The sequence below is a fragment of the Geospiza fortis genome, unplaced genomic scaffold (genome assembly GCF_000277835.1).
Source record: "Geospiza fortis unplaced genomic scaffold, GeoFor_1.0 scaffold41, whole genome shotgun sequence".
NCBI lineage: Eukaryota > Metazoa > Chordata > Aves > Passeriformes > Thraupidae > Geospiza > Geospiza fortis.
Genome location: NW_005054299.1, coordinates 9379817 through 9396050, shown reverse-complemented (window position 1 = coordinate 9396050; position 16234 = coordinate 9379817). Strand labels below are relative to the sequence as shown.

The 16234-nt window shown below is 41.1% G+C and overlaps 1 protein-coding gene across 2 annotated transcripts in view; it reads right to left on the bottom strand.

Moving 5' to 3' along the window:
• TTC7A (tetratricopeptide repeat domain 7A) overlaps positions 1-16234 on the bottom strand; it is a 167593-nt gene that overhangs the window by 141986 nt on the left and 9373 nt on the right. For both annotated transcript variants that reach the window (XM_005416310.2, XM_031060383.1), the window contains exons 3-4: positions 7024-7154; positions 4870-4991 (exon numbers count right to left, since the gene is read on the bottom strand). In XM_005416310.2, coding sequence (XP_005416367.2) covers positions 4870-4991; positions 7024-7154 — 253 coding nt within the window. The remainder of the gene's footprint in view (positions 1-4869; positions 4992-7023; positions 7155-16234) is intronic.

The following is a 16234-nucleotide window of genomic DNA, read 5'->3' as shown; positions in this document are numbered from 1 at the left end:
AGCAAAAAAGCTGAACACTTGTGAAGTCAGATGCTGTCTTCTTTCCTTCTACTTTCTCCCAAGTTAAAAATGTGCTTTGAGTTTATCAAGAGGAAAAAAGGTCAATAATGTTTTTTAAAGTTGGACTTAAATACTTCAGCAAGCATTCCAATGACAGGGCCAAGACACCAGGAGCTTTTCTGTGGTTCTAGAATACAATATACCCATGAAGATGCAGTTCAGGGCATTATGCACAAGTAGTGACCAAATCCAACAGACATGGTATTTAGGTCTCTTGTTAGCATAATGATATCTGTCTTAATAAAGTGCCAATGAATTGCATTAACCAACATTAGAAAAAAGACCAGTGACCACTTGCAAAGCCAATTAATTTCTCATTTGGCACATACTTCCAAGCAGAAAAACCTACGGAATGTGATAAAATGAGACAGTTTTGTTCCTAGAAAACTAAGGAACCATTACAGTTCAACATTTTAGTCGAGGCCATAAAACAAGTTAAGCCTCCAGGCAGAAACACCTTGCTCTGGGGTGGGGGGAAGGGGAGAAGAAAAACAAGGAACAGACACACTGAAGTAAATGAAAGAATAAATGGCAAATTGCTGCCCGTCTGTCAGTAGTCAGGGCTGGAACCATGCAGCACATGACAAACACTTAGGAACACCCTTAACAGAAGGCAGGAGTGCAAAATGGGCAGCACAGGAGGAGCACCCAGCACTCACCACCTCCCAGACAGCTGCCCGTGTGGTCAGGATCTATCAAAGAGCACCCACTCCATCCCCTGAGCTCTCAACAATACCAGTTCTACAGGACTGAGGATTTGGCTTGGCAGCTTTTTTATTCTGAACTTTATCAAACATTACTGAGCTGTGACAGGAGACAGAGCACACCTGCCTGCAAACACAGGAGTTTGTCTTTCCACTCCACTGTTCCAAGGCAGGAGAGCATCTGAGCACATTTCATTTTGAGCATATGAATTGCTCTGCTCATAACAATGAGGAACTCACTGTTTCATTAATATATGCCCTTTATATACTAAATGTGCAATTGAAGGGATTTTTTTTTTAATTAGGACCTTAAGAAATTAACAAAAAGAAAAGTATGTATTTGGAACAGAAATACATGCTATGTAGCTGACTGGATGAAGATGCAGTCATAAAGCCTCTGGCAATCCATGGTGCAAACACTTGATCTTACTTAGATTAGAAACTAAACAATCTTGAGCCTCTGCGGGACTTGGATAGAGGACTACCTGGAAATCCCAGGTTATGTTGCTTCTAGCCATGGCATCATAAGTGAACATTAGATCATGGAAATGAAATGAGTTGGAAAAGTCCATAGGCCCCTATTGTATTGCTAAGAGGTCAGAAAAAGAAATGAGGAAAAACAGGAAGGGAAAAGAACATGATCATTAAACTGCCTTGGTTTTAGTTTTAGTCACAGTAGCGGTCAGAGCACCGTTTGAAAAAAACATGATGAAGAGCAGTTTAGGATTCAGTTACAGCTAATCTAGTAAAAATGAACACAGACAATGATAGGCACAAACTGTGACAAAGAGCGACTTTAGAGTCCAGTCAGTCCAGCTTGGCATAAAAATTTGTTTTGTGCATGTACCATGTCAATATAGATTAATTACCAGTCCATGAATCAAAGCAGTCAAGCAGTCATATCAGAGTTATGTCACACAGTTCAGTTAATATTACATAAAATTTCAAGACACTAGAATATAAAGAAGTACACTGTTTTCTATGCAAATTGCTGGGAAAAATACTGACAATAAAGGAGTTGACTACGGACACAGAGGTTTGCAAAGACAGTCCCCCAACAACATGGTCACCAGCAGATCCTGTCCTTATCCCTACTCATTTACTGCTAAAACAATCAGTTGCTGAGAGATAGAACAGACCATCTTGAGATAATTACTTGGCAGTTTGCAGCATCACCTCTCCAGAGTAAAGCAGTAGCCAGAGCACAGAAACAGCAGCAACATCACTGCCTCTGCCCATCTCCTTTTGAATCTTTGCACCTCACCCAGGTTTCTAACAAACCATATCCTCTCCTTAAACAGCTGTTCATGCATAGACACAAGAAGAAAAGGCAAAAAGAAATGAGCCTAATATTCATACATCTGCATCAGAGAAAAACCAAAACAAACAAATCAACCAAAACTCAAAACCTAGTGGAGATGATAACCTTAAGACAACTGGCTGCCTCTTACAGTATGATAGCATCTGCCTTCCTATGTTCTGCATCCACAGCATCAACATTCTTCATTGGAGGACCAAAAGAAAGCTTTCTTGGGCTCCAGCATGGCAAACAAGTGCAAGAAATGCGTATTCAGCAACACAATGTTTTTACGTGGCATCTCATTAAAAGCATCTGTGACTTCTACAGCTGCAAGACTTGCTGTTCCTTACATCTGGCAGTTCAACACCTGAAGGGGAAACTGGACATTTCTTTTATATTGGTGTCTTCTTTTCACTGCACACTGCAAGAGAAAAGGGAATCCCTGACCACACTCTGAGAACAGGAACAAAAGCATAACAACAGCACTTGCATCCCTGCGCTCTTCTGCCTGTTGAGGCAAAAATAAAACACCCACTATTCCTTTTGTACACATGTAGCACTGGGGAAGGACATCCCACCTGATTGGACCTACTCCCTGAGAGCCTGAGCAGTCATCATCCAAGGCTTATTTCCTACCTGAACACACTGGAAGCAATAAGGGAAACAAAAGAATTTCTTTGAGCTGTTCAGTATCAGGTGGAGTAATCTACTATACTCATGAAGCATCCTAAAAAGCTTCTTCCCATATCCCTCCCTTTTCCATAACATATCCCAATGCTGCTTATGCCCTCTGGTGGCAGAAACCACTCATTAGTATCAGCTGCGGGGGCGGACAAGTTGCCACGTCCCACCAGGCTCCTTTTATCCCAGCAGACTTTCCAACCCTGGCTGATGTTTCTCACTTGCTCTGTAGGAGGTCAGGAGCCCGTGGGATTCCACTCCCATCCCAGCTGCAGGAGCTTCATTGCTCTTTCATCAGGAGACAGCTACAGTGAACATGTTGCTGCTATTGCAGCAATTCAGCTTATAATCAAAGCATGGCTTAATTCACACATGTATTTTACTTCAAATTGTGTTCCTGTAATTTTTTTGTGGTTTGTTTGGGATTTGGTTTTTGTTTTTAAGGCTATCATTAAAATAATATGAGAAGAGAGCACGCAGGGCCCACAGTAATGGCCAAAATATCCTGCTAGATATAATGAACTCATCACTGATGAAGACTGAATTCACAATGTTGCTGAATAAAATGAACATGAGTTTGATATTCAAAAGGTGCCTGGAGGACATCAGTGCCATATGTTCTAAATGTGATTTTATTTTACTACATAGTTAATGAGCTGACTGGCAAGACCTGAGCTTTTTGTTTGCCCTGAGAAGGGCAGAAGGTTAGGAAAGCACATACTGTGCCACAGCTGGCCAACCCTCAGCTCACCTGGGAAAACCACATACCAAGCAGAGACTATGCTTTACAAGTTCACACTTTGCTTTATGCATAAACTTGTACTTGCCTGACTAAAGGGGTCATTTTACAACATCTGAGCTTTGTGTTTTTGTAAGCCTCCAGGTTAAAACAAGGCTTACCTGAAGGCACATCTCATGGATATGCTTACAGGTACAGCTTTGCTCTACACACACAGAGAACAGAGGCTATTCACAGTTGCATTTGAAGTCATCCTTGGGGGATAAAAACGTAGCAAAAAAGCCCTAAAGAAGCAGCAAGCTCCTCCTCCAGTAGAATCAAAAAATAGTATCAGTTTTCTACAGAAGGATTTAAACTGATTTCTGCTGGGATTTTTTTCCCTAGTTTTCTTCTTTTCAATCTTCCCTTTTTTTTTTTTGCTTTTTTTTCCATTCTACTCAGCAGGAAAAGAAGAGAAGAAAATCACAGAAAGTCACTGAGAGAATGAGAGAATCTTTCACTGAGGGTGAAGGCAAAAAAAGACAAAATTAAATATTTGTGAACACAGTTTGTAGTGAGAAACCCAGAATCTGACTCCTTGATAATAAATGGAATAACATGGTGCAAGAAGAGGACTAAGGAAGGACAGAGTCTTAATAGTATTGTTTACACATGCTGAAGAGACACTCTCCTACATGACAAAATCTCTCCATTGGATAACCACAGTTAATGATGTTTTGAAGAAACGGCCTGGTTTAGGGAACAGCACGTCCTCACCAATGGCCTTTGGAAGTGGGCATTCAGAGAGTCTTCTCTGCTGATCTTGAGACGGTTTTTCACTGTAGGCTCATAAAATTCACTGTAGGCTTGTAGATATTAACTCCTCCTGCCCTTCTGAAGTTCACTGGCAGCTGCTTTTCAAAGGCATAATAAATATCCTGGAGCAGCACTCTTCCTGCATACCTTCTCCAGAGTAAAAACACACAGATTTGGGGCATTGATTGGCATATGTAAGACCTTACACAAACAAACAAACAAATAAATTAAAGAAACTACCTGTAAAGACTTTACTGAACTTTAAACCAGGTGCTGAAAATTTAAGGGCACACAGAAGTGTAAATTCCACTCTCTCTCTACAGTCAAACTCCCCTGGTCTCCACAGGGAGCAAAGCTAAGTCAAGACAAGAATATTGTTCTACCCCACCCTACCTGTAGGTCTGGAAAAATGATGCTTAAAACTCTTAAGAAAGACAGAGAGACACCAACAGAAGAAAGGGAAGGACACTGAGGAGACTTGAGGTGAGCCAGCAGCCAAAAGTCATAACAGAAATAAGAAAAAAATTAGTCTTCATCTGAGACAAAACATGTGATATTATCTAATTTTATTAATACCTGCATCCACCTACCCTTTTTTTAACTGAGTCACGTAGGCACTCTGTAGAGCTGCTTCCAGAAAGTAGGAAAGTTCAAACTCAGAGTAAGTCACATTGCTGCCCTTGATACTCCTTGAATGTGTGTTGTTTAAGGTCTGTGAGGGGAAGAAAAAGAAATATCTTGGAATACAGATAACTGTTGGAACTAGCCAGGTCCTTGTGAGCCAGTAATATCTTCAACAACATTAATCAGCTATTCAAAAATGTTATAAAATCAATTTTTGATAAATTATACAATTACTTCCATGAGATATTCTGCATGCAATGAGTTTTGAAACCTTTCTAACCTTTAATAAAGTAAGTAGAAAATGGCATATTAACACCAACAGCTTGGGAAATACCACACAAACTACAAACACCCAGTATGTTGCACAGAAATAACAATACAATGTTTGAGTAGGTTTATCTAGTTCAATATAACATAAATATTTGTTAAGAGTTAGAAAGCCATCAGGAGTCCTGATGAAAGAATCTTAATCTTTCCTCTATTTGTCCTATCAAATCTTCCTTGGTTTTGTTTCCTTACTGGTAACAAGCTGCTTCCATTGCTGAAAGTTGCCTCTCCAAAGCAGGGTTTTTCATCTAGCACTGGAGAAGGACTATGAACTTCTACTGTGTCTGTCATCAACCCTGCATTTTTGTGTCCAGAGACAACTATGTGAAAGAAAGTTGTAGAGAGGTGGGGGAGGTTCAGTCTCCTTCCAAGTAACAAGTGACAGGACAAGAGAAAATGGCCTCAAGCTGCGACATAACGAAAAATTTCTTCACTGACAGACTGGTCCAGCATTGGAACAAGCTGTCCAGGGAAGGGGTGGAATCATCATCCTTGGAAGTGTTTAAAAAGCACACGGTGTTGGCACCTGGCAACACGGTTTTGTGGCAAACATGGTAGTGCTGAATTAATAGCTGGCCTCAGTAAATTCAGAGGCCTTTTCCTACCTTACTGATTCTATGATTCTAAGTGAATGAATTACAGGTCAGACCCTTTTCCTTCTTCGCAGACCCAAGCTGTCCGTAAAAGAAATTTACAGCACTGGCAGGAACTCATCCTTCCACAATGGAAGGACACTAATAATTTCAATTTAAAGACTATTCCACTTTTTTTTTTTTTTTGCAGAGAAACAGAGCAGGCCTCTTCTCAGCTGGCTTTTTAAATTAATTTTTATACATGCACTGAGCTTATTTTTTCTTGTTCCAATGCAATTTAAAACAAAACCTGAAACAGAAACACACCTTTGCTACTGAGAAGAGCGGAAGTATCTGGTCAGAAGGTCAAAGGCCTTTCAGTTACAGGACAGGTAACAATGCATTACCATCAGTACTGCTGATGTCAAGGATAATGTGCAGCATTGGAAGGGCATGGAAACACATGGTATGTCCTCAGCTAGGCAAAGTTTGCACGTGCCCAGCAAACCAGCAGCACCTGTTATCTGCACAGCTCAGTGGAAGGCTCCCAGGGTCCTCCTGCCAACCACTGGCTAAGCAGCTACTTGCTACTAATCACAGAATGGTTTGGTTTGGAAGGGACCTTGAAAGATCATCTACCTTCAACCTCCCTACCATGGGCAGGGACACCTTCCACTACACCAGGCAGCTCCAAGCCCCACCCAGCCCAGCACTGAACACTTCTAGGGATGGAGGACCTAGGCTCTAATGATCTGGATTCCCTCAAGGTTCACTTAGAGCAGGTGAAGCACTGGTAATTAAACTGCTATGGCTGACCCAAAAAGGTTGCTTTCAGCTCATTAGGGATGTCAATAGTCACTGCTGTGCATCATTTACATAGCAGGTATGTAAAACGTCTTGAGTTCTTTCACACCAGCACTTGCCATGCAAAGTTCATAGTTCCTCTTAAGTAAGGGCTAAGCTTGAGATGCAACTTGTGCATATCTGAAGTATTTGGTGCTTTACCCCAGGCAGAACTTATTTCTAGACCTCATTCTCAGATGAAATAGGTAGAGACCAGCTAAACTGCTGTTTTGCAAATGATTTTACTGAGACACCTCACTTCTTCCAATTTGTTCTCAGACTCCTTGCTATGATCACTTGACATTTCTCCATTTTTTCATTTTTGCTGACAAACCCCTAGAAATTTCACCCAGGCCATTCCCTAAGCACATTTCTTACCTTCTCAAGCTCCTGCAAGTATACCTGGGCAATAACACAGGCTCTCTCAAAACAAGCCATGACCTCCTCCTCCCTTTCACACAGTCGAGCACGTGAGGCAATTGAGTTGGTTGAGCGCTCCAGTGACAAACCTGCAAAATGGCAACATCTTCTTTAACTGAAGCCTACCAATAGCAGTATGGCCATATTATTCTTAATTTACCAGCTGACAGAAAGGCTTTTCCACATGTGGTTTCCCTCTTGATTTGATGACTTTCAGGACACTACCCCCATGAAAATACAATTCCTACACATGCAAGGCATCTTTGCCATGCTGTTCTAACACACAATGCCACTGCACACTCCCACTGTACCTTTCAAACACTTCATGAAGGCAGAACACACAATCCCTCTGGTAGGAATCAGCAAACAGAGAAATTAAGGCCTGTATTTCCAGAGACAGCTACAGATCTTGGGTGCTTCAATTCAGTGCCAGCCTGGCACTGAATTTGATCATTTCTAGGCATCTGCTACTTCAAATGAAGCTTTTAATAAGCAGCAGTGTTGAAGGGAAAAAAACAAACAAAAAAAATTCCTAACTGGAAAATTATACAGAAACAAAGTTGGAAAATCTGAGGCCTCTCTTGGAAAATCTGAGCACATGCAGATTGCTCATGGACACACAGCAAGCTCTTGGCAAGACACAAGAGACTCTTAACCACAAGATCATTCCCTTTCCAAAGGAAGGAAAAAACCCTGGGTTTTGTACTCCTGAACTTCTTTCTTGTATCATTATCCAACACCACCAATAAACACAGAATATGTTAATTGAAGATGCACAGCTACTGGTCCCTACATTAAAAATTTCTACTATCAGACCCTTGTCTGGCATCACACTATGACATCCTTTACACCCTTAAATCTAATTGGATGGGCTACACATGCATATACCAGTTTTACTCTGATTGGTACAGGTTCTTATGCCACAGTGGATCTCTACAAGACACCACCGCTCAAAAACCTGGATCTTCACCAATCACAACTGCACCGACAGCTCATAGCCCAACATGTTGCAAAAAGTTCAGCACATGCCCTTCCAATTAATTTTATATATAACAACATTCCTTAATAACAATGACAAATAAGTAAGATGCAATACAAAATTCTAGTGTTCCTGACACAGATCCACAGAGGTGACAGAAGAAGAAAAGAATTCAGCTGTCCAGACAGCTCTCCAATGAAGTAATTTCAACTGCTGCAGCATGTGGCAAGGGATTTGGGAGGACCCACCACAGGCACCAGCCATGCTGTCCTGGACTTCCACAGTTTGAGAGGCACAGCACCTCAGTCTGCTCATTCCAGGAGTCTTGGCAACAAACTGCTGTGAGGCAGCAACAGGCAGCCAGCTTCCCCATGATGTATGATACAGTCTGGGCACTCATGCTGGAGGAGCCTGAGGTTCCTAGGCAGTCTTAACTTTGTTTACATCTAATGTTCAACATTTGTTCTGTCCCCTTGGTTACTCCATGAGGAGTTTCTCTATCTCATGTCTTACTTTTGAGCCAGAGATAAGCAGTTAGCTCAGTAGGCTGGGAAAAGGCCTCCCTGGTTCAAGCTCAGGAGATGGCTCCCCACTCCTCCTGACCTCTCCCAAGTCAGAAGTACACAGTGTGCTCCCTCAAAGATCTATATCTTGAAGGAACACACGTTCATACCTTTCACCTCTGAAAATACAGACCAGAGTAGAACAGGAGGACTGAATTTACTTCAGACTGACAGGGTGTGTGGGATGGGGATGACAATCATTTTGCTCCTTTTAACTAATGCCCAATCTGTGTTTTCTTCTTCCTTCTGGAAAACACCTTGTACAGCATCCAGATATAACAGATTTTGTCTCTAGTTCATCTATGAAGTCTCTGTCTTCATATCATGCGTTGTTTTCCTATTATGTTGATGCTTCCATTTTCCAACCCTGTAACTTTGTAATGAGTGAAGGAAAAAAAATGCTTATTAACTCTCTCTACAGGAAAAGAACAAACCAAAAGTATCCAGCAATACAGTCAGAACAAACAGCCTACAAATATTCTTCTTACACCTGTCTCTGTTTTATCTACCTCTGAATTTCTAGTAATTTCCCTTAAGTGAAAACAAATTTTAAGAAGTCTGCATTTCAGAGCCATTTCCCTGAAGTGCAAAGTAGGGCTGAGGGCCCTGCAAAAAAAAAATCCAGTACAATCCACTGACATTCATATACAAGCAGGATTTAATCAAACTGCAAGAGCTATCCTAACACAGTCTGCAGGGGGGTGTTTATCGTGGGAGATGTCACACTGACAGAAGAGGCTGATAAAAAGCCATTTACATACAAGCTACAGCCCACTGCAAGGAGTTACTACCTCTAAGCTCTGACATGGGGGAGGAAAGCAAGCAGCCTCTGCCAGCATCAGGTACTGACAACAAACATGCCCATCCATGCAAGGCAAAAAAACAGAGCTGGGGCTGATCAGAGACAGGGGAAGGAACATCTCCTGAAGGATTCTTGCCACACTAAGTATCCAGCAATACACAGTGTGTTAAAACAGATACTATGCTACACTGCACTACTTGTAAAGGGCTAGGGGGAAAAATGACCCACATGATGTGACATTAGTCATGGTTCTCTCTCTATTACTGTATGCACTGACCTGATGTCATTTGAGTACAAAATCTTCTAGAGAATCCAAACAGGGCTATTCTTCTCTACCACAGAAATGCAATGAAAAGAAAAATTAGAGCAAGCAGACTGCAAATCCAGTATACAAGGGGAAGAACAGAAGAAAAACAACAGAAGTTCCCTACTCTTGCAGCCACCAATTCAGTTCCCACAGTACAAAGCCCCAACAAAAAGATTTGCTTAGGATGCAGTTGGGTAAGACTTGACAAGCCCACCAGCACAAAGAGCACAAATTCCACTAACTCTTGTCCATGCTCCAGTTACCAGCACAGAAAAGACTCTGCAGCACAACACACAATTTAAATTCAACTCAGTTTCCACAATGTGTCAGAAAGCCACTAAAGTGCATGTTAGTTCCACACTGGGTTTAGCAAGAAAAGTGGAGCTATTGCCAAGACAGAATTAGCTTCCAAGTAAATCCTAAGGCTACATGCTTTCTTGTTAGCTGGTTAAGGTAAAGGGACTCAGGCATTTTTCACAATCAGCTGTGGTAAGAGAATACCAACCTAAAGCTTATCTATCCTAAGATTTTTCTCATATGAATCAAGTGCCCAAATTTAAATAGATACATACCTACATACTGTAGCAGTTTTTCATACAGTGCAGATAGTTTTCTAATAGAGTATGGCCCAGGCTCAAGATTTCAAGACCTGTTTCAAGATTATCCTTCTTTAAAAGAACAAATTCTACCCACTTCAGAGGAAGTAACTTTCTATGTATAGAAATGCTGCTTTTCTCTCCTGCATAAAGAGAAAGCTTCCATTCACCTCCTCTAGTTCTCCCAATGATGCATCTCTGGCTCTTCACCTTTCTATAATCTTTGCCCCTTCTTCCCTGCCCCCAACCCTAAGCTGTATTTATGTAAGAAAAATCCCAAATCCATAAGGTTTGTAAGATGTACCACTGAAGTAATCTCTTCCTTGAGTTGAAATGCACTGCTCTCATATATGGAAATCTGAAAGGGGAAATTCTATGACGGCGTATTTCCACTTTCATCTCAGTCACTCCTTGCTAAGGGAAGACATTGATATCATATAGCTCCAATGCTCTGAGGTGATATTATTACCAGAACGGGAACATCTGTGTGCACATGGACATGTGGTATCAGAGTCTCAGCAACATAAATGGATTAAAAGTCATGCTGGAAAGATTCCTTGAAGGTACATGGTCTGACTTGCTACACAAAGAAGGGCCAGCTCAGAGTGTTAGCCAGCTTGGTCTTGAAAGCCTCAGATGGAGACTGTACATGGTCCAGGGAGGAGATTTAAGGTGGCTTTACATTTCTATGGCTCATAAACGAGCTCACCAAATAGCAGCGCTCCTCCTTCCAAGTACGAACAATGTACCAATCCTTTCCTTTTTACACGGATTTCAAGCTTCCTATACTTGGATGAATTTAGACAGCCAGGGAATAGGTGCAAGAATTTGGGGTCATCACTTTCACCAACAGTGCTAGCCTGCAGCTGCTAAAATCCCATGGCCCAGGAGCATCAGAGCTACCTGGCAAGCTGAAGAAGAGATCAAAGAAAAGCAACAGCATGAAGAGCATGAACCCAAACTCATTTGTTGCATCCCAGTGCTACGTGTTGAACACACCTATGGCAACCTGAAGCAAAAGACATCTTAGTGTGGAACTTACAGCCCTGCCAACAGCACCAGCCCCACTCTGCAGAACAAGGTTCCACTGTCTGTGCTCCTGGGCCACACAGACAGGCCAGCCTGGCCAGAAGACAGTGTGATGCTAAGATAAGTGCATGCAATAGTTTTACTCTATGTACAGGAAGGTAAGTCATTTGTCTTGAGGTAAGCCATGCATGATGATATTACATAGCAAAAGCTGCTGCAAGGAAACTGGTTGTGTGCACATTCCCATCCTGGAGAATGTCAGGTCGTTCCGGGCCACTGTCCCCAAGCAGAGGATGCTCTTCACTTCTACCACGTGGCCTTCAGTCTAGTTCAGAAATGTGGCTCTAGGAAATTAATTAGCATTGAAACAAGACTATTTTTAAGATTTCAAACATACACGTGCATGCTGACTAATCAACATTCACCAGAATACCAAACACTTTTCAGAGACAAAATTCAAAAGCGCAACCAAACCACTCTAGAGATGGTATTACAACCAGTTTGCCCTGCCAGCTAAGGTTTCAAGGTTGTGAACTTAAGAGCACAGTCCTCAACTAACCTATTCCATTACAGTGTCTTGGAAAGCAAAATAGCCCAAACGTCAACAAGCAGCAGTTGGGATTAGTCAGACATAGGCAAGACCCAGCACCATGCATTATTTCTGCCACAATCCGCAGCAGTTTAAATAATTCACAACCTGGTCTAGACACTTTTCTCCCCAGCAACTAAGCTATGATTTTTTCAGCAGGTCTTATTTGCAATGGAAATAGAAGAAGGGGAAGAAAGGCCTAGAAGCCCTTGATTTTGAACACATTGATTCACACTGCAGCCCATGAAAGGTGGGGACAAAGAGACAAGTTTTGCTGTTCAAGAAAGCTGCATACTTCTTTGACTGCTGCTTCCTACTATACAGGATTATTGTACATTTCTGGCAATCTGTTACAATATTGAAGTATCTTTCATGTATAAGTCTCAAAGGTTAAAAGGTAGAAAATTCCAGTAACCCCATGGACAATTATCTGAAGACCTTTCTAACTATAAGCTGGGAATGAAGCTTAAAATTTAAGAAACCTGTGAAGGCTGCTCAGTTGCATCAATGCAGAGTTCAAGACCTCCTTCTCCCCACTTTCCTACTAGATGCAATAAATCAATGCTAACAATGTTACTTCAATTATTTTCAAAGCAAGAACTCTATCTGGTTAGACTTGTAATTACAGCTCAAGTTTATTGCTAAAATTAGGACAGCTTTTTGATCAAGTGGCTGTGAAGCCAGAAGGCAGCAAGCACTCCCCTGAGATGCAACCTCAGTGCCCTGCCCTCAATCAGTACTGCACAGGCTCTGCATCACACTGCATACCCTATGCATAGCAGAAATCAGCAACTTTAATCCACTGACACTAATTCTTTGGAGCATATCCAGACCTGCTCAACTGGCTGTTCTTAACCTCCATGGCATGTCTTTTAATCCTTGCTTTAACCTATAATACAGTGGTCTCCAAAATTCCTTGATCATATTAAGAAAAAAAAATGTTGAGCATGCATACTCAATACTGTATATATACTATATATATATAGTATATATACTATATACTGTATTATTATATACTATATATAGTGTATCTATATACAGTATATATACTATATATATACAGTATATATACTATATACAGCATATATCTATATATGCATATAGCTATATACAGACATTGCTTCATAAACTATTTATTATATATTTGTTTATTTTTTAAAAAATACCTGCTAGATAACATGCTACTGACAGCTACCTGTCAGCAGAGAAAAGCCCTGCAAATTCAGAACATTTGACTTTTTGAAAAAGCAAAAAGGCAGTAATTCACCTTTAAGTTTGACAACTATTTTAACCATTTTGCCATGAATGAGCCATGAACTGAGCTGTGGTGTGTACAGATTTTCATGGTCATTCCCCACCTCATTAAAAACTAGATTCTATTTAAGTCTTGTGTTTATAAAATTAACCTCACTGATGCCATCCTACAGAACTTTGTGAATTTCTGGGCCAAACTGTGCTTCCAAGTTGTTCTTAATGTATTTCATTATTGAACCAGAATGTGGCAACTTCCTCAAGATATGTTAGAAACATTTATACTTCCATGCTACTACATACCAAACCTCCCACACTGCCCAATTTCTTCTAATACCTATTTTTTCAAGTCTTTGGCAATGTCTCCTGTGTCTGTTTCAAAGGAAAGCATTTTAGTTTGCTGCCATATAGGTTTCTTTCATATTACTTCAGCCATTTTTCCACAGCAGGAAGAACAAGTGTTTCTCCAATGGTATACTTTCTTCATATTTTGCTTTTACATAAGAAAGCTCAAGAGAGGCTTCTAAAAATGTAAGTACTTAATTGAGTGTCATTAGACTTCATTGATTAGATCCAATCCAACTGTCACTGCTTTTATCTGATTGAAGAGCTTGTGCTAGTAATTTAAGCTCTGACATTCTTACCATTCACTTGTGCTCCTATTTCTAGCATTACCTGAAATCCACAGGTTTTTAAGAGAATCTTTAAGCTACATGTCTATTTCATAAGGGTTAGTTTAATTAAAACTAGACAATATACCACATAAATCCACTTAAGTAGGCACAAGTGAGTTGCAATATATGAAAGTGAATGAATTGGTGAGGATGCCCTTCTAATGTGTGAAACATCCTGTTTTGAAAGACACTTTTGTAGGCTCTACATGACACAAGATCCTCTGATATACAGACTAAGTCAGGGGACCACTTTCAATAAAATACTAAAAATTTATTTCAATGTGAGGTGCTTTTTTTTGCTGGTGGATTTTTAAAGAAAAATATAAATATAAGTTATAGTACTTTTCTTCTGATCATCTTGCTCAACCCCTGGGGCACATGCAGCACTTTGGGGACCACTGCTATAACATATTGTCCTGGTATAAGAGGCCACTTTCATTCTGTGACATCAAGATACATTTACTGGAGCAATGCTCTGAGGCACAGCAAACACAGGGGTGATCAGCAATCTCTTTACAGCCTCACATCTAAAGACTTTGTCAACACCATTCACATCTATAAACTGTCATGGCATACTGCAGAAATTACTCTTTTTCCCTGGTCTAACTACAACAGGAAGAAGCAGAAGAGAAAAAATGCTAAGTTGAAGGGGCACAAGGGAGAGGAGATGGTTCTGATGACCAAGTACTGGAATTTATTCAGCTTGAGTTCATCTGCACTACAGTTAAGCAGCATTACCAGCAAGAAAGTTCTCTTCTAGCTGCAGAGTCACTGAATAAGACAAGCCCTAGAATCCTGTTTTCAATTTTTTTGGCACCTCACAACAGGAAAGACCCTGAGGTGCTGGAGCATGTCTAGAGAAGGGCAACAGCATGGGTGAAGGATCTGGAGTGCAAGTGCTATGAGGAGCAGCTGAGGGAGCTGGGGGTGCTTAGGCTGAAGAAAAGGAACCTCTCTACAATTACCTGAAAGGAGGGTATAGCAAGGTGGGGTCAGTCTCTTCTGCAAGTACATACCAAGTAACAGGACAAGAGAAAATGGCCTCAAGTTGTATCAGGACAGGTCCCAACTGGCTAGCAGGAAAAATTTATTCACTGAAAGAGCAGTCAGGCACTGGAACAGGCTGCCCAGGAGTCACCATCTCTGGAGGTATTTCCAAGATGTGTAGACATAGTTGAGACATGATTTATTACTGGATTTGGCAGTGATCGGTTAATGGTTGCACAGGTCTTTTCCAATCTAAATGATTCTATGTGTATTTGGGGAGCAGAAGGGAGAGAAAGGAAGGGAAATTTATATTTTACTATGCTGATTTGTATCAAGCACTCAACACAATTGTACTTGAAGTTACTAGAATGGACAGAGCCTGCAAGGACTAACAGGCTTGTTGCCTGGTCACTTGAAAGACAGTCAGAGGCATTTGAAGCTTACTCCAGGGCAAACCACCACATGGAGATCTTCCAACAGCCACTGGACACATACCATGCTACACAACACAGCCATCTAAAAGCTACCTCTAGCTTAGGCCATCTGTGAGTACGTTTGTATTCATTCTCTTCTAGTGAAAGTAAGTGTAGCATGTTGTTTCATTTAACCCTACAAACATTGCTCCATCTCCTCAGAAAAGCATGGGCAAATACTCTTCCACCTCCTGATGCTGCTAACCCTACAGCTTTAGAGAACTAAGCCATAGTGCAGAAGGTGGAGAAGGTTTTATACATGTGCACAATCACCACCTTCAACTGTGTGGGGGGAAGGGAGCAGAATAACTAAACTTTACCATTGAAGAAACCAAACCACATTAACAAAAGGAACCAGAAGTTATTCCTTTTTTCCACTTCCCAAATTTCAGTAATCTGCATTTAGTGGCCTGCATCTAACTCCTTGAAAGTCTAAAGTAACACCCATGCTGCATTTGTGCATGGCTGACAGTGCTAGAGGTGCAAACTATTTCTAGGACGGTAAACCACTGGATCCAACAGCAGAGAAAAACTCATGGAGCACAAAGGAAAAGCCCTAGCGCATCAAGAACACCAAGGCTGGGCTTGGCAACTCTTTCACATCCAAGCAGGAAAGCAGTGGCACACAGGCACAAAATTCACCAACATGCAATAGTTCCAAGGCATTGTCACAATGTAAGGACATGCAATAGGTTCAAAGGCATTGTCACAATGTAAGGGCAACTCCAGACTCTTAAAAAAGGTTTTCTGAAACCCCAAATAAAACATACTAACACTAGGTCCTTTTATCAAGACATCAACATCTACAAAGTGGGGCTTTTGCCTCTCAGACAGCTACTCTGATGCCAGCATGAATTAACAGCATGTTTCCTCTCTTGCTGTCAGAATTGTGAAAACCAGCACTCTGAAGTGCATACCA